The 20,026-nt window shown below is 40.3% G+C and overlaps 1 protein-coding gene across 1 annotated transcript in view; it reads right to left on the reverse strand.

Moving 5' to 3' along the window:
- Positions 1-20,026, reverse strand: part of JAZF1 (JAZF zinc finger 1) — a 188,523-nt gene that overhangs the window by 16,182 nt on the left and 152,315 nt on the right. The window contains exon 3 of the mRNA XM_084508306.1: positions 13,229-13,425. Within this exon, the coding sequence (XP_084364432.1) occupies positions 13,229-13,425 (197 nt within the window). The remainder of the gene's footprint in view (positions 1-13,228; positions 13,426-20,026) is intronic.

The raw sequence follows: 20,026 nt of genomic DNA on the forward strand, positions 1-20,026 counted from the left end.
CTTTCTGGGCTACAAAAAAATCAAAGCTAATCAAGCTAGGTTTAAAAAAAATCTGCTAGAGCCAATATAGGGGTAAGGTGGATATCTGTCTTTGTATAAATGTGTCGATATACACGTACCAAAGGGCACTCTCTTTGAAAGTAAAACACAGAAAATCCCAACCCAGAGATTATAAATCCATTACGAGCAGTTTGCACACCCCTATAAACAGACACGCTGTAACTTACTGAATGTCTAAATGCAAATAAAACATACATGCAACAAGCTGGATAAAAAAAATAAATCTCTATTTTCAATTAGGAGTGAAACGGCAACTAATCACAAAAACATGCATGTAAAGAACCAATTCTGGCAAAAACAGTCAACTGATACCGTGGCATGTGTTTTGGAGAACAGGACTTTCTGAAAAACGCTGCAGAGGTGCTAAAGCAAATTGTTGTAATGTCACTGCACAATGTGCTGTTGAGGTTTTATGGTCACACTGCGCCAATAGTCTCGGGAAGTTATTTTGCATTCTTATATAAACTTTTTTTCCCAATCCTGTTTTCCACAAAAAAGGGCTTTCAATAATGTACAATCTTCTGTTTATACGTAGTACAGGAAAAACACGATAAACCCAAGAACACAATCTCGACTTTAAACATATTTTAAACGTAGATTTCTACAACTTCGTATAAACAAGAATAAGCTATTAAACGCTCACCAAAAGAGAGTATAAGCTTCCTGTAATTAAACGGCAGTGTTTTACATGGCAATTTTTTTTTTTTTTTTAAATCATGAAAATAAAAAAGTAAATAAATAAATCAATCCAGCAGACCCCTCCCAACTCAAGGCTTAACCTGTAAATTAATGTAGCAGCAATAAAACCTGTGCCAGCTGGAATCCTTTCTTTCTCTGGCTTTGGCATGAGCCACACGAGCAGGTATACGTTTGAAGAAAAACAAAGCAGGACATTTTCCACCTTTAGTCACGGGATGTTAATTGAACTCTGGCAAATGTTTAAAGATAGTCTCAAAACGTTCAAGAAAGAATTAAAACCAGTTGGGGCTGAGAAAAAAAAAATAAATTCATCCTTCTTCCCCCTTGCTCTCCTCCCCCCCCAAACATCTGTTCCAAACTTATACTCCACAAACCACAGCGAAGAACATCCATAATTAATGTTATTTTGGCTTTTTTAGTTGCTAGGCCTGCATTCTGAGGTTACAGACACAAAAATACAAGTTCAGGGCACTGTTACTGTACTTTAGGACTCTCCTGATGCATATAACAAAAAGGCAGATTTTCTTTTCTTTTTCTTTCCCGTTTTTTTTCATAAAAAGGAGGGAAAAAAAATAGAAACAGTATCAGGAAACAGTTTCATGTTTAAGATAAAGGATTACAATAAAAAGTACCTACATAAATGAACTGCAGTTTATGAAGCTATGAAAACGCATTGGAGACGTGTTTTATAACACCAGGTTAAACATGCTTTACAGCTGCACAAAAGCCATTCAGCCACTTAGAGCACAGGCCATAAAACCCGCAACGCGCACAGCCCTCACCTACCCCAACTGCTCAGGGCTTCCCATTTCTCAGCGGGCAACCCCAAAAAGGATGCACCAAGCTGGTGCAACCAAGGGGCTGAATTGTGCCAACCCCTCCTGCAGCAGTCTGCCCGTGGGGGACCATGGTGTAAGTGAAGCTGTGGAGACCTGAGGTGGCTCAGCACTCCTTAAGCAGTTTGGGGCAGGAAGAATTTCACACCCTGGGAGGATTACAGACTCTTGCCCAGCAACGAGGGAGGCAATGGCAGATTCTCCACCTCGATGCACTGAAGGCTGGGAGGGTTTATTTTGCACAAAAATATACTTAGCACTTTGTTCTACCTGCCTTTACGTGCTCTGACCACCTAGATTTAAGAAACTCCCTAACTTTTGAAAGCTAACCCAGGATAACTCAGAAACAAGTGCAAGGACTAAGTTCATTACTGAGTCAGGATGTTGTCCTCCTACCTACACATAAAGTCTACAAGAGAGATGTTAACTTTTTACAATTAAACCTATGTTCTTCTTCTTAAAAAGATACTCATTTTTAACATCCAAACGTAAGAACACATTCAGTAGGGAGTCACGACTCCCATCTCTTTTTTTGATGAAATAAAATCTGCACTACTTTTTGGTATGCTGTCACAAACCTTTCTTTGAAGCTCTCACAGTTTCAGTCAGGTGCACGGAACACATGTGAGCAGGTGTGAGTTGTTTCAGATGATATATTACTGGCCTACGGTTGAAATTAAAGTACTTTTCAAGTTGTTATTTTCCACTGCTCCTTGGCTTCTTGTATCCTTTGGCATTAGAGGCAGAAGTGTTGGGAAACTGCTCTGATTGATGCTGTCTGACTACGTTAGGAAAAACTTCACGAGACAGAGGCTATGCTAGTGTGGAGAAAGCATCAGATCTGATCTTCAGCAAGAGTTGGGGTGGTGTCCCTCAACTGCAAGGCCACAACTGCTAAAAAGACAGGAGAATATTTAGTTTTGGGGTCAGCAAGCCCATACCTCGCTTGGTAACGTATGAGAGCTAAACCACTGTTTTTCCTGGCATTTTACATCACTTTGGTGATCACGTACTGGCTAACATCAACTCATAATACACCGTTTCCCCTGTGAAATAAACCTCTCTGTGTTTCAAGTCATCAAGTGTGAAATGGTACGTTAGCCCTTGCTTTTTTCTACTTCTGATTTGCTTTGGCTAAAGTGCAAGGAAAACTCAAACATTTGCTTAAGTTTCACCATCTTCAGCACATTGAAGTGCTGGCCTAAGTAAGTAGGATTTTTTTTTTTTTTTTTTCAGCTAAAAAGCTTTGAAAACCCTAACTGCTTTCAGTATGCAGACGTACAGCACTAGTATTGCTCAAGCGTTTTCTTCAGTTCACTCTCTTCTGTACTATAATGGTGCAAATAAATCCCATTCAATCTCACAGTGTAGTGTTTTATGTGAACCTGTGCGTGGATATACGTGTGCATATACAGATACACATTTTAAATAAGCACCTAAAGGTTCCCTGTGCCCAACTCCAGTTTCCAGCTTTCTGAAATACATTTGTGCTTTCAGTTAGTGATTTTCAAGGTAATTAGCACATTATTCATAAATCTAAATAGTTTTTTTTTTTTTTTTTTTTCTTTTTAAGATCTTTCCACCAGTTGGACCTTGCAGCGTAGACACACAAACCTGAATGCTGGCATTGTTACCCAGAACCACCAAAATTCCTTTTTGACTGTCAAGCTATTCCTACATTAAACCAATTGTGCCACAAACCATGGAAAGCAGTAACATTTAGACAACATGCATTCTACAAAACTTATGTCCTTTTTTTTTTTTTTTTTTTTTGTTTTACACATTTGGGGAAAGAGATCCATGTGCAATGGAGGCACTTCTACACCAAAAACAAACCCCAAACCCTACCACAAATTAACACAGAGATAACCTTTACTTTCAGCTTATTGTACATTTTCTGTTCTTGACCCTGTTAATAATGGTTTGCCAGGTTAGACCACTAAGATGGGGATTATAAAACAGTTCCTGCACTTGAAAGTACTTTAAAATCTATGAGCCACAGTTCTGTTACTGCTTTGTAGCTCAAAAATCAAAACTAGTGATGATTTTATGAGTTGCTATAGTCTAGACAACATGGTTACTTTTCAATGAAATTGTTCCTCAGGGAGAGTACTGTGAAAATTCCCATACAATTAATTACAGGTACGTGCTACTAAAATACAAATCTACTGCACAGTAGCTCTACATTTGCTGGCCCATTTATGTCTGTATCAAGCAAGAATGAACTGGGAAGAGGAAATATAATGAACACGTTACATGCAAAGCTACCCAAAGTGAGGGAGATGAGACAAATAGGATGCAACGTGGAATTTTTGATGCACCTTCTCCTCTAGCAAGATGCAGAGTTCTACTGGAGAGCACAAAATCAGAAGGCTGAGCCAATCTTTCCAGAACATATTCTTACAGAAAACTGTGTTCAACACATTTTTCCTGCCAAGTTAAAGAAAAGATCAGAAATTTAGCAGAATTTTGAGGGAAATGCACCCATAAAGCAGAAAAAAAGAAAGCGCAGAAGAAAGCTACAAGAAAAATTGGGAATAAAAAAAATAGCCTTCACGTATTTTCTCCTCATAGCACAGCCCTATTTTCCTCTATCAGCTATTTAAAATAATTTGATTTCCTGAATGTAGTGTACTTTTTGTACTTTATAAATTGGTTATAAACTGGTTTAGGATGAAGTTAAATAAAGGACTAAGCAGGGGAGGTCATCATGATATGTGTCCTTGATAAACCTGATAAAGGTTCTGATTTCTTCTGCAGAAGAACAAGCCCAGGGCAGCCCACCAGCCGGCCAGTTTGCAGCTTTTAGTCCAAACAACTTCCCACAGGTCACAGGGACACTGCTGTGCTGCAGAAACCTTCCTCTGTTCCTCCTTGCAAACACTTCTCCAACACTCCTCTTTCACCTGGGCCATCCTCAGCTGAAAGGAGCCGCCTCTGGAAGTTCCAAGCTCAGTGTAAACCAAACCAATTAATTCCTGTAAGGCAGATGGGGGCTGTGGTTTGCTGGGTGCTTAAAGACTCCAGTTTTGTCAGAGAGACAATAAAAAAAACAAAACAAAACAAAACCAACACCACATGGGTAGGCCTCCCTGGCACCCTGGTAAGAAAAATTGCCATCAGGCCTGGGCCAGCTCTCATCCTTCTTTTTAGGGTCCAGCCAAACCACAGAGCAGGTACCCAGGTAACACAGCTACGTTTCATTAAATGCCAAAAACTTTTGTCCTGTCTGTACTTTTAGGTCAAGTCCTTTCCTTTCTGTACACCTATTCCGCTTCCCATCCTGACTCCTGACCCTCAGCAACATCTTGTTGCCAGAGTTCCCTCCACAAGCTCGCTGGATGTTGTTGCTTACCTCCAGCAATAGGGATGAGAAATTAATCCGTCACTGGAAGTTGCTTTTACCTACTGCTGTGCTTTATTAGAATTCCACAAGAATTTCAACAGAAATTGGAATTTCTAAAAATTTTTCTTCAGAAATAGGAGCAGCAAGAGTTAGAGCAGAACTGTAACTCCAGTCGCTTTGGTGTTCACTGTGTGAGAGGACATCAAGATATTCTTGTAGATTTGACTAAGTGTTCTTGGCCTTCATGACAATTTCCAGCTGCTTGATTTGGGGCTTTAAGATGAGTTATTAATTACTGTTTGCCACGCAGTCATCCGCAAGCACATGACAAAAGCACTGGGGCCATGCATGCTATACAAAATCATCTCTGCTCGTGAGATCCTCCAAGCCCAAGTTTCCCTGTGTCCTGAGAATATTTATATATATATAAAATAATATATATATATACATATATATATATTTATATTTGTTTTTTGATGTGCTTTTGCCAGTGAGTAACCAACACAACATTCTTGCCTCTTTAAGGGACCTGTATGGCCATCTGACAGCAGATGACTGCTGGAAAGACAAATCCCTTTCTGAAGTGCTCAGCCAAACACACACAGCGATGGGCACTTGTGCATTTTTCACTCTGTGGAAAGAAAGAGTTGGATATGGACAAGGTTAAAGCCTGGCTTCCTAGAAGTCAGGGAAATGTGGCATCAAGCTCTGAAAAAAAAAACAAAATTCTTTATAGCTGGTGCTGGGAACAAATCCCACCTGTGCTAAGAAAATGCCTATAGGAAATAATTGCACTTTTACTTATTATTTTTCATTGTTATTGGAAACCTCCCACCATAGCTTTATTCCTTAAGGCAGAAACTAGAAACTACCCCAGATTTTACTTATTATTCATGCTCAGGCGCGACCTCAGCCAAAAGCTTGTGCTAAAATCTCATACCAACTCTCAACACACACATATATTATAGTCAACTCATATGTAGATCAACTGTTTTGCACAATGTCCCTCATTATTTTTTTTAATTATTATTTATGCATTTACTTTTTACAAGAACACCCATAAGGCTCTGTTAGAATAGACGCCTCAGACTGCTAAATGCTGGGCAAACACATGTATATATTAATTAGCGTGCAGGACTAATATAGGCCCCCAAACCTGCAATTAGATGGAACCATTTTGGCTCCCATAATTATAAACAAAGTTCTCTTTCGTCATCTGCACAGAAAATGTGAAATCTTGGCACCAGTGGAGTCCCTCGGAGGGAAGCTTTGCCACAGACCACAATGCAGTTGCCTCAAGATATTTTATCATATATTTTATCGTCCTTTGCAGGCCTGAAATACCGAACGCATTCAGACAAACTTCCATTATGCTAGAGAACAGAATTTGGTCTGGTCTTCATTTTGCGAAGCATGGCTTAGTTATTTGCTCTTTCTGTTTATACAAGAGTGGGTCTATATATCTAATTTTTTAATAAAAACATACCATACAAGTTCTTTAGTCTTCAGAACGAGCAATTAGGCGAGTAGAAACCTCTGTCAATCGGAACAACTAATGAGATGGTTCCTCAGACATCTGAAAGTGTGTTTTTTCAAGTTACAGTAGAACTTGGTTGGTTCGTGCTTTACTACCCTAGACACCCCATAAGTCATACACACAAAAATGTAGCACTCAACCCGCTTCTCAGCGACAATTTAATTAAAGAGCCCTGGGATTTGCGCTCATATTTCTACTTTTCATTATTTTTTTCAATTACATCTGCATGATACTATAATACATTAACATAGGGAGTAATAATTAAACCTGAGCATTTCAAAGACGCTAATTCAGGTGAAGATTTTTTTTTTTTTTTGAAACGAATGGCTGAAGTTAGGTTTTTGTGCTTATATAAATTTTTGAGTTTGCAAGTCTGCAAAGTGCAGGAGACTTTATTCCACTCTGACAAAACGCTTGTTAAATGCTCAGAGTGAGGCATTCACCTCCTCAGTGAGCAGTCTGTTGCTTATCACTAATCCTGTGCTTAAGTGTGTAGGAGCTGAATCTGCAGCATGATTTACAAAAAACAAAACAAAACAAAAACCAAACTACCCATCAACTCGTACTTGTTTCCATTGACTTGGTTGTCCTGACTCTCAAAGCTAATTTCAAGCACATACAAAATCTTAATTGTGGAATATTTTGCTGCATACTATCCTTAAAAAAAAAGCAGCAGACCACAAAAGAGCAAGCTCCCTCTACAGATACCAGCATTGAGCCAATCTGCATGGCTCAAGGAAAAAGCTGTTGCAGATTATCATGTGAATAGTGGATTTAATGGTTCACAGTCTACTCTGATTCACCCTAACATGGAGTTCAGAAATACCACCTGCTGACAGAAACTAAAGAGATTCTGATATAAATAGCAGTTCTGCTCCAAATTCAGATTCATTTGGCTACACACTGATAGGACAGCCATAAACAGAAAAGGTTCGAACACTGAATTCCTCCCCCTTTCAGTCCTCAGTTCATTCTGGGGGGAGGAACCCAGTTATTTTACATTTCTACTGTCCACTTGAAACTCACAAAGTAGCTTAGCTGCGCAGATCTCTTTCTTTGCTGGACGGACTGTTTAACGTGCTGTTATGGCACTCTGCACAACAGCTGCCTGTGCCATATGATTACTTCATTGTTGAAAGCATAACATATGGAAACTGTACTAAAATGTTAGTTGCTTTGATACCTATGAAGAGGAATGAGCTTTTGCATTACAAAAAGACAACGTATTTTTCAAACAACTCCGAGTAACAAAAATTAAACACACATTTAGAATCTAAACCATATTAGTTTCTGGCATGTCTCTCGCTCTGTTTCAGTGCCCAGTTCCAGTTCCAGTTACTGTTGTGTTTTTGATCGCTATTACCAGCGAACAATGGGTGGCTTGCTTTTAACTTCTGCATTCCCAAAAAAGAAAATGAATAGGTCCAAGAGAAGGCCCTTGGGATCCCTTCATGAGTTATCCAAGGAGGAAAATGCTATACAGGCAAATTGTATACGTAATATCTCATGTCACTGAGATAATATTACTTGAGTTAATCAGGCTTATTGGGAAAACACCCAAATTGCCACACACTGCTTTGCAATCTTCTCCAAACCAAAGCTGCCACAATAAATGAGTCCCTGATGGACCAGCAGTGAGGTGGATCCTTACTAATTTCATTTCTGAGTCCCGATTCCCTTTGATGCAAGGAGAAAGGAGATCCTAAATCGTAACACAGAGTTTCCTCTCCTTTAGATTAGTCACCCGGAGAGGGAACAATGAAGCTCTAAATTATTTCATCAGTAGCAACACTCATTACCACGAGAAGGAAGCTGTAATTTTTTGGTCACTGTTTGGCCAGGAGTTGCATTTGAATACTGAAGCAAATCCAGCCGAATAAGAGGAAAGATTAATGGTCCGAGTTGTAAGAGTCTATTAACTTCATTGCATAGATGCTTACACATACATTATTTTAATCTTAGAAGATATTCTATAATGGTGTAAGTGGGGAACAATTCACCTGAAACTAAATTCACAACAAAACCAAAGATATTTAAAATCATTGTACAGATTTAAGAATTCAGTCGTGCTGGGTATCAAAAGTACTTTTAATTACAATAGGCCACACTAGCTGAGGTCTGCCTTTTTTTTTTTTTTTTTATTTTTTTTGACTGAAAATATATTCAATTTCACTTCCTTTCTTTAAGTCATGTACTGTATTTTAGAAAGGCATGGTTCACCACTGGTAAGATTTATTAGAAAAAAAAAGCCCATTTCACACAGTATGTTCTAAGTGGCTGAAATGATGCAGTTTTAGGGTTACTGACAAAGCTACAAAGCAGTGTTGAATACCCTCAGATGGTAAATATAAGGGTTTCTACATGAACAGCACTAATATGAAAGCCTGAGTTTTCTTTTCCTTTATGTCTAAAAATATTTCTGTTTTGAATCTTGGGGCATACTTGATTATAACTTCACTCTTCACATCTTAGATTCATTAAACGTTAAAGGCAATTCTACAAAGTAAAAATAATAATAATTATTGATTTCATATTGCATTAAAAAAAAAAAAAGAAAGAAAAAGAAAAGGAGGAGGTTGAAAAGTCACAGTTTTCCTGTGGGTGGGAAATTGGGCCATTTTTGTAAATACTAGTGCAAATTTCAAAGAAGTTGGCCATGGTATAGAAAAGTAAAACCTCCTCATGCAGTCAGTCAGAAAGGACTGCACATATACGACTCCCCAGAAAGGCATTTATCCTAATTAATAAGATAAACCAACAGTTAGTCAGCTATTTAAATGACAGCTGCAAATCAAAATGGGCCTTGCCAACTCTCTCCTAGGGTCAGCTCTGACCACCCAGGAGAACTTCGCCCTTTCATCTCCTTTACAAGTGGAAGGACTGACAGACGGCTGCAGCTCTTGCAGCCAACCACAGCATCCTCGGCGCTGGCTGCCAGGACTCGCTGCCATCAGCTGCCCAACGCGATCAGGCAGTAAGTAGGTTTATAAACCTATTAAAACTGCATAAATGTTATACCTTGCAATCTATTAAAATCAAAATAAACAGGAAAGGAGGTCTGAGAGCCAATTTCTTCAGAGCAAAATGCAATGCCAATTATGAGGTTTTCAAATATTCCAGCCTTTTTTCTGGGGGGGATGTAGGGGTGAAGGGGACAAGACTTAGGGTCGAACCATTAAAAAGCCAGTTGGTAGTGTTAAACCCTTTCTTGAAGATTTATAAGGCCAAACATTCACTCCAGGCTTAAATCTAGAATCCCACGCCTGGAATCATTAAGGAAAAAAAAAAAAAAAAAAAAAGTTTTCATAAAGATGAAAATCATACAGAAGAAAAACAAACACAAAACAGTGGTTTCAGATGAGTTCTGATTTTTGGCACTTCTTCAATGCAAAAGTGGCTTTATTTTATTTTATAAGCCTGAGACTCATTACTATGAATTACTTTTGTAACTAAAATCGGGACCAGGTTGTTTTTTGTAATGAATTACCAGTAAGTCACTATCACTGAATCTTTTCTAAAGCTTTTCAGCATGACCAGATATCATAGTTTTAAAAGGAATGTCAATGCTCTGACTTGCGCTCAAAAGCCAGGAAATTAGGGGTGGAAATTTCATCTGTGAGCCACACAGATGTATAAAAATGTTTAAGAAATTAACAGCGTATGTTAAAGACGCAATGTCAGCCCCATTTTTATCCATAACTAGACTTCATTAGCTTTGTGGCTTTAAAATTGACATTTAAAAATAAAGGCAACACAAATTTTTGTGACTTAATTGAGCACTTCTTAAATAAAGAGATATTTCAATGTTTGCAGAATGTTAATGCCTTTCCAAAATAAGCTATGTGCTGCTGCTACTTAGCTGTACTTCCCTCGCACCCTAAGGAGTCTATTACTGATGGAAGCCATTTCTTTCACTAAATCCTGCCCGCGAATCCTAACAAGAGCTTTAAGCCTTAAACAACATCTCCTGGGAGACACTATTGTTGCAACAAAAAATGGAAGAAATTTCTTAAAGTGAACGTTAGGCAATTACTAGAGGATGTAGGTCTTCGGAAGAAGAGAAAACTTGTTACAGCAGAGGGAACAAAAAGCCAAATGTAAGCAGAGAGCACATGCCAGTCACCCCTGAGGGAACAGAGGGGAGGTATAGAAAATTAACTGCTGCATTTCTACTTCCCACCAAAACCACAAATGGGCCATTTCAGGGGACTAACACACACAGAGCTTGCAGATAAATACATGTCTACCTCATTACCTGGGAAGAGCCTTCAAGAGCACACTTCTTTGCTGAATATTTCTGCTTCTACGTGAATAATCCCATTTATACAGAAGAAGGTGCTGTACATACACATGCAACGTTTGCAGCATGTATGTGTGTCAGCTTGGAAGCTGCTCAGCTCCGTCTGAGAATTTGGCCCCTAGTCCTTTGGCACAGATTTTTACTGCTAAACTTAAACGTTCTCTGCAGCCAACCCACCTTGAACTGTTTCTTATCAAATTTCATAAGCAAAATGGGTTCGAGTCTGGTCAATATGTGGATGGGAGATCATTATACGAAATTTATTCAGCTTTGCTGAGAAATGACAACAGCAGCTTGACGGCATCAGGCAATGGCAGGACTTAGCTGTAAGGACGCAGACAGATGACAGATTCAGACAGCTTCATTCAAGACAAGACTACTACATCTAGAAAAGCCAAGACAAGTAGCAAACCTAAACAGAGGACGCAGGTCTGAAGGATGAGGAGGACAACGATTATGTTTGGATTATACCAGTTAACACCAACCCAGACAACACGCTGTCAGACAATCTAAGGAAAAACATCCTCTTTGTTGTCTGAACTCACCAGAAGTCACGTTTACCTGTATTTGAAGATGAGTTAACAGGATTTGCTAAGAGTACAAATCAAATAGGATTGCACAGAAGGAACACAGCAATATTCTTCATTTTCACTGGATGCAGCATGGGGCTTGAAGGTTGTGTAGGAACTGAGAGACTGAAGTGCAGGATGATTTACGTACCTTGTCTCCCTGAAATGGATCTTGCCTGGCTATCCTTGGTTTTATCACCTTGCTAGTTGATTGCCATATGTATTTGCACTCGAGGGAAAAAAATTCACACCAGCTAACAACAGACGTGTGAACTGCTTATCTAGAATTAGCCTGCCTGCCTTCCTGGGCTCCCTCTGCAGGCACTGAACAGGGAGGAGGAGAGAGAGGGAGAAACTCAGCCAGATAGGACTGAGCACCTGACCTACGTATCAGAGAATCACTGAATGGTTAGGGCTGGAAGGGACCTCTGGAGGTCATCTGGTCCAACCTCCCTGCTCAAGCAAGGAGACTTAGAGAAGGTTATCAGAAAAATCTCAATTCTGCCTATTTTAGGTCCAGAAAAACTTTAACTGGCAAAAATGGAAATTCTGGGGTGAGGCTGCTGAAATATAACTCAATTGATAGCTAACTAAAAAAAAAAAAAAGACCTCCAAGAAAGAGTATCTATTTTATATGTGGTTTTTGCTACCAGGCTATTCCAAATCCTAACCTTGTAATATGGCTCCAAGGGGAAAATTGGAACAAAGGATACAGAAAGTGGAAGCTGGTATTATTTATATCTTGGCAAGCAGGACTCGGTTAATCCAGAAACTCACTTGGCCAAAACAAGCTTATTCTCCTAACTACAGGTAAAACAACATTCTGAATAACTTTAAAAGTTTGAAAAAAATATATAAATAATAAAAATAGATTTTTTTAGTAGACTTTTTTTTTCTTTCATGTTTGATGGAGTGTATTTCAAAGATCATATAGTTAACCAATGTTACTGATAAATGTGCAAAGTCGTATTACCTAACCACATCATAAATTAGGCTGCTCAGTAAGAGCTGAACAAAAAGCAAAGCAAAAGAAAGGAGAAATTCCTTCACATCTGTAGTGAAGGAATTTAATCAGTTCATTCCAAATGGGAGATAATTAACAAATTCTTACTTCTAAAATTTCCTGTATTACATTAGGACTTCATCATTTAGCTGTACTCAACATGTTTCCCTTTTTCATGCCCCAGGGACATACTGAACAAATGATTCGTTTCAGAACTTCCAAACAGAGTGTCTCAACTACAACTTTTCCACTTCATCATTAATACCAAAATGTTAACTAGCTTATGCAAAACACATGGCAAGGCAGTTTATCAAGGCAGGGATGCTCATGTTATTTCCTAGTAAGAAGAATATGTTGAGCCTATTTATTACAAAATAGCATAGATAAATGTGTCCATCTTTTTAGAAGAAAAAAAAAGTTATTTAGCCTGAAGTGTATCACCATAGCCTGACAAGATCTACCTAATGTAAGCCAGAATGACTTGGGCTACAAGATCTGATTTAACACAGAAAGCAAATTTTAGTTTCTTCAGTTCCTTGGAATTTTAATACCTGGGAGAACCTGAGGAAGACTTGGTTTTGAAGAAAACACAGATCACTTTTTTCATACATTGCTTTTTATTTCCTTTTTTTACTCAGTGGATGTAATACGTTAATACCACCAACAAAGAGAAGATGGAAGAGTGTTCAACACTTAGCTATTCTGTAATCTGTGTGAGAAAAATTACCTATGATTTTGGCCCTCTCAAAGCCTAAAGCTTTTCTGTTTTACTTTTAGAGGTTCTTCTTCCTGATGCCTCAGTACATCTACTGTTCTCTGAAAGCCACACAGAAAAAACGCTAGCTGATGTGGGGATAAACAACACAGTATATGCTTACCTGTAGGAGTACTACTACGAAACGAAGAGGAAGGAGTGATTGGAGGGGTAACTGGAGGAGTAAGGCTTCCACTGCTGTGGCGAGGTGGAGTAGATACATTCCCACGGGATACTGTGCTTGACAAAGTCAAAGAGAGTTTTGGCTGAATCTTTTTCTTCAAAGATTCCTGCTCACGTCGAGCTGCATCAGTCATAAATCTAGAACAAGGACAATCATGAGGATGAGAGGCTTGAAACACTATCAGCACACAAGCTATAGGTAAAAAAAAAATAAGTATATTTTGCTTTCTGTAGCAAAATGGAGCTTCATATTCAGCCACGACAAGTTCCTCCAGAATACAGAGAGATTTCAAGAATACAAACCTCTCTTATCAACTTTATTCACATAGAGTTCAAGATCTGGGGCATTTGTTTCTGATTTTGATATAATTTACATTAGACATTCGCATCGTGCACAAGCTTTTTGAATCTCCAACCAAAGATCAGTCTTGCACATATCACACTAACTACACTTAATCCTTCCATTAAAAAGTAGCTGAGTAGCTCTAGTGGAGACAAATGTTAGGGGCAAACATACTGAGTAAGAATGTCAAAATGGTATTAGGAATTACATTGTGCACATCATTTCCAGCTTTGGATAATCACATCTTTTTTTCTTAAGAGTTTTAGACAGTGTTGCCTGATATGACATGTCCAATTAAACTGTAATTCCTCAAACAGGAGCTCCCATCTCCTGAAAACTGAATTAGACCTCTGTGCAGAGCTTTGGTACATGCTGCTGAATGCCTAATGCAACTCAAGGTTCATCTCAGTGGGGTGCTAAGAGGAAATTCCACCAGCACAATGCAAGGTGTATGCTAGTAGTACCCTAATTCCAGCAGTGCAACTTCACGCATGGGTTCTCTCACTTGGAACAAAAATAGTTTTTTTTTCACTTTTTATTCTGATTCCTTCCAAAAAAAATAACAGCTGGAAGGAAAATGCCACTTTTATTCTAAGTGAAAGTGCCTACACACAGTTACACCAGAACATCCGATGCTGACATTTCAAAGCATCACCACTGGCACCTGTGTTAAGCCTCACTTGAAAGAACTGGGGATCCCCCAAATGACCTCTGCAACCAGAGATCATGCACCGAGGGTTCCTTTCTTTCACTTCCACTGCACAAGGAGCCATCCTGAAGGATTCCTAAAAAGACAGCCTGGAGTAAATCACCTTTTCTATACAGTCCTCTGTACTTTGTGCTAAGATATAAACTATGCCTCTCAGTAAATAATACAATACACAACAGTACGTGATACTGAATTATGCCTAAGTTACAACCAGACATTTGTCTGACTTCAGTTAGACAGAATAAGCCAGGTTTTAGTCAAGATACCAAGTTTAAATGACAAGCAACCTGGGCAAATGGTGAAGGCTGTATTCAGCTGAGAACTGCGCTCAGCCTGTGTGCTGCAGTCACCTTGGAGCCAGCTGTCACCCAGAAACTCATATTTGCAATCCACTAAGGAAACAGATGACAAAAAATACCAGCAATTATTTGTATTGGACTAAGGAAAGGCAACCTGGCTTTCTTTCAATAGTCACACTCTCCTCAGAGGAGCCTAAGAGAATGAGGCAGACCCAGGGATGGAAACAGCAGCAGAGTACACATCCGCAGAGGAAATAATGAAGATGCTGAGTTGCTGTACTGGGTGTAGGTGGCACGGTTTTGGTGGCAGGGCGAGGTGCTGGGGACCTCTGTGAGAAGAGCTTGGAGGCCACCCTGTGCTGGACACGGCCCATTCCAGCCAGCCCCAGCGCTGACCCACTGCAAAACACAGCTGAGCCCAGCAGCAAAGGTGGCGGCACCTCTGTGAAAGCACATTTAAGAAGAGGTAGGAAATGCTGGAGGGAGAGAGAGAGGAGGAAACTGAGGGAATGAGAGAAAAAAAAGGTCAGAGGAGTGGGAGATGGGGTGCTCCTGGGTGGAGAGCAAGCACAGCCCTGAAGGGACTGCAGCCTGTGGACAACCAACATCAGGAAAATGGTGTGGAACAAGGAGCAGCAGAGAAAATCCATTACATCCTGACGCCAGCGCCACTTGTTCCCTCACTGAAGGGAGTGATTGTGACCATCAGTGGTGACAACGCAGCAGAAGAGGTGTCTGAGTGAAGCAGTGCCCTGGGGACCAGAAAGGCAGGCACGAGAGGGGAGTGATGTGAAGTGAGCCTGCAAAAAGTGGCTCCCTCCCCAAATGTTTTAATGCTTGGCTTTTGCTTCTTAATAACCAATACCTGAATCAAGAGTTAAATATTTCTGCTAGTTGGCAATAAATTAAGTTTAATTCCCCAAAGTGACTCTGTTTTGCTTGTGACGGCGCTTGGTAAATCATCTCCCTCTCTTTACTTCAAGCCAGGAGTTTTCCCTCTCCTGCTCCTCTTGTTTTCTCCTCATCCTGCTGGGGCTGGGGGTCAGGCAGGGGCTCAGTGAGCGAGCAGCTCCGCGGGTGCTTGGTGGCTAGCAGGGGCTAACCCAGCCCTCCACCAAATTCTTGGCACTCTACCTGCTGTGTGACTTGACACACCTCATCGTGAGAGAAGACATGGAAGCAAGCCCTGATCAACATCTTGAATCCAACATAGGACAGGGAGATCTAGTTGGGCTCCATGGAAACCCCGCATTTTGCGACTGCTTGCAGCCCCCGGGCTGTTGAGTGGAAGCTGTGTAGACTCTGCTGGCCACCAGTCCAGACCTGATAGCATTTATGGAGAGGTCACTAAGAAAAAACAGCTCCTGGGGAAGGAACAGTAAAGGGTGCACAGGGAAAGGGAGGGGAGGAAGGAAGAAATCGGGTTTTTAGGTACGTGCGCCAACTATGAAAGAAAAAATTGGCCCGGATCTCCAAAAATTGCTCTTTTGAAAAAGAAATTTAGGTACTTTAACACAGCCTCAAAACACTAGGGCATAAAAATTTAACTACCCATAGAGCAATAAAGCTGTATCCTGTCCAACCATGCCATGAAGGCATTAATAAGTGGATCTTTGCCATGATAGCATCATGCACACAAACTGCAGACTTTAATAAACAGGTATATGACATGACGGCTTATCTTCTTTCAAACAGGGACAATGCATCATGTCAAACCCAGATATGGCAGTTTTATGAAGTTAATATTTAAAAAGCAGATATCCATAGTAACGGCTCAGTTTTATATTTTTCTTCTCTCAACAAGGGTGCAGATATTGGCAAAACAGTCCCCAAAGAGAACTCTACATTTCATTAAAGAAAAAAAAAAAAGGATCTCAATAAAACGGCCATTCAGTACACATTTGCTTTTCCTCTAACCAGGAAACATCTAATTCACTATTTTTGGAATTTGTAGCACGATGTGTGCTTGCTTCTGGATGGGAAGCCTTATTCCTCATGAAAACGTTATGGCAACATTATAAATCCTTGAAAACTTGGATGATAACCTCAAGTGTGAGATGTTAAAAGCACCGGCATGAACGCCGTTATTTAATAAACTCAGCCACAAATAACAATGTTAAAATAATATTGAGGTATAACCAGTCTGGTTGAGGTCCATAAAAATCAGGAAAATTTGAAGTTATAGCTGAGACTTCTCCCTGTCCTCTTAACTCACTCCCCTTCGGGCTGAGCAGGCTGGGTACGTTCCAGAAGGTCGTTTGTTGTCTACACTGTGAACCTGGGAGAAACGGAGGGCAGAGTCTGCTGAGAAGGTCAGTTCCTGATACGTGAAGTACGAAATTAACTTCTTCAGATCCAAATCGTCCCTTACGCGTGTTTGCTGAAGCACTGACAGTGCTGAGCTTTTGAAAAGAAAGCTTGTCTAAATGGATTAAAATATAACATTTTAATTGAAACACAATATTATACTCATGCTTAATGATGGTGGTGTTCTTCAAAGCCTATAATATAAGCATTTTAATGATGAGTATTGGATGACATTTCCGACTAAACCTTTAATTTTCATGTTGAAGGTACATTACGGTTGCAGCATCAAGTGCACGGAAATGAAACATATTGGATTTAAGGTTGAATATTGGTCTCTAAATTACACAACTGCATAAAATTTTCCCTGCCTCATTTAAATGCACCAAGATGTATGGGACACAGACAATGAACTGTAACTAAAAAGGGCTGCCATAAGACCACTTAGGTCATATCTCACCTCCTTGCTTAATAGTCCCTCTCGCTATCTTTTTGCTGAGCAAGTCTCCCTCTGCTCTTCTCAAGCCTTATTCCCAGCTCCATAACCTTGCCCTCCAAATCTTATAGCCGTGTTCCCTATTGCAGAGGATTGTGTTTGCACCTCGTAATTCTCTCTCTCTCTCTCCAAGTGCAACATACCACATAGGTGCAGCGGAACGGGGAGAATAATCATTCAGTTCCCTGCCACTCACTGATCCTGTTTTGACAAGTAATTTTTTTTTTTTTTTTTGTGTGTGCTTCCTTGCAGATGGTTTGGAAGAAACCTATTCCTTAGAAAGAAACCTCTTCTAGCCCGTTTTTTCTTTCCTCTCCCTTTCACCTTCCTAGTAATTCAAATCCCTGCTCCAAAACACGTAGGTGCAATGATTTCCGAACCAAGCGCTTGCAGCAAACTTCAATAAACATGAGCAAAATATAGTATTTCCCCCTCCTCTCATTCCCTGGAATGGTTCAAGTATTTTTATTGAAACTTTCCCAACAAATTCTGCCTGAAGGAGACACCCAGCACGGAAAAATTCAGCCCAAACAGCTGAATGTTGGCAACATAATAAGCAACCGAAACAGCCTTATAATGGAAAGTATTGCACAACCTTCCATATAGGTGGCAATGCGATACAAATAGCACGAACTGTTGTTAACAACAATAACAAAAGTCACAAAAAGCAGAGGTGACATCCAAATTAAAACGTTTTTTTTTTAAAATCAACCCTTTGCAATGTTTGTGAGTATTCCTCCCTCCCAGCCCCCATGCCAAAACCAGCTTTGCAATCAAGAGGGAGCAGAAGCAGAAGCCTGCTCCCAGAAATCTCTGCTAAATATACTCGCACGGACTGCTTCAGGATCATGCCCCCGTGTGACTCACACCGTGACGCCGGGGTTAGTTTATCATAAACCTCTTCCTGCGCTCAATTCTGAGATAGCTGAAGCGTTCTGCACTCATACACCCGAACCGAGGGCAAGGGCAGTCATAAAAATAGGCTGCCCTGCAGAATCTATCTTCTTACTGATGGTCAGTAGGGTAGGAGGTGCTCTTTCCTCCTCCTCCTCCTCACTGTTGCAGCTTGTTGATGTGGGAAGCTAGCCCTCTTTGGCCAGATCTACATCCACAGACATTCATATGGACAATGAGAATGGTGCATTACAGCTACTTTGTGCAACTGAATATTGATTTTCTAGCCTTGGTTTCTTCATGATCTAGACTCTAAAACATACCAACAGTCAAGATGACACAATCACAAGTCTATCATCCTCCAACTCCTGCACACCCACACAAGAGAGGGGAGAGGGAATATGCTGAGCTTGCAGAACAAACAGTTTATATGGCAGAGATGCTCATGCCTAGGACTGCTCCGTAACATTGTGTGATTGCACCCAAGCTTAAAAAAAAATAATAATAATAACAGCGCTACTTGACAGTAATAGATATACACCTTGTCCTGTGCCTCACCAATGACATGTTGTACTAGACCATAACAGTAAAAGGGAGTAGAACAGAATTAGTTCTGACCCTTCTTCTCATTATCACACAGATAATTATGGAAAAACACTGATACTGATGTTCAGCTCAGCTTCATGTTTGCCTAATTTTGTTAGCCTGCACTGGGAAAAGCTCCTCACCTTTCCCAGAACACGAGAAACCAAGCGGCTGTGCTTCCACCACTCTTATTTCAGCAGGCTGCTCCCTAACCCAACAGTTGGTCAACTTCAAGATTGACTGGAAAGAGGAAAAAAAAACAACACAAGGTGCTTCATAGCAGATTTGTGCTGTCTTCTGGTGGTATTATATTTAGGTTAGAAATGGTGAAATTTGCTTGTCAGATGGGCCACACACTAGCTTAACTACATACTGAAGGCCACATACTGATTCTCCTGCTAGGCTTTACACCTACCAAAGTGCTCGTTATGTATTTGATTTTCCCCTCAATCTTTTTCCACTTTTGTCCCCAGATGTGCGTGCAGTTCTTTGTCACTGCTGTATGAAGAGAAAGGAGGAGGTGGGGATGCTAAGTTTAGCTCCTAGCATTCCTCCTATTAGTAGTGTTTAGGAATTTAAAAAATGCTAGGTGTGAAGCCCCTCTAGTAGTACAGTATGTTAAAACTTCAGGAGACCTCTACGTTGAGGAGGGGGTTAGGAGGGTCCATTTCTCATGGTGGGACCCTATTTCAGGAGGGTGGGGCTCTGCAAACCCTTGAACTTCTTAGTCAGGAACTGTCTCTCCCCCACACCCTTTGCTGCCCCTACAAAGCAGCAAGGTTTGGTTCAGCTAACACCGGGAAAAGGAGTCAATTGTTAAGTTGAACCGTTATCGGGTTAAGTAGAGATCTGATGAAACCTACACTGCTGGAGCTCGGCAGTAGGCTGCCTTGTCTCCTGGGAAGGATGGAAGGCTTTTCTCAGCTGAACTTCACAAAACTGGGCCGAAGCAAAGACAATCCATGTCCTCAGTAATGCCTTGCACACTACTTACGTGATAATGAGGAAAGAAATAGATAAGCAAGTTTCATACCATTACTCAAATTATTTGAGGAATCTCCTGAGCACTTTCACATACCTTTCTTTGTAGTCTGGGAGAAACAGAAATA

Source organism: Aythya ferina, assembly GCF_964211825.1.
Source record: "Aythya ferina genome assembly, chromosome: 2".
NCBI lineage: Eukaryota > Metazoa > Chordata > Aves > Anseriformes > Anatidae > Aythya > Aythya ferina.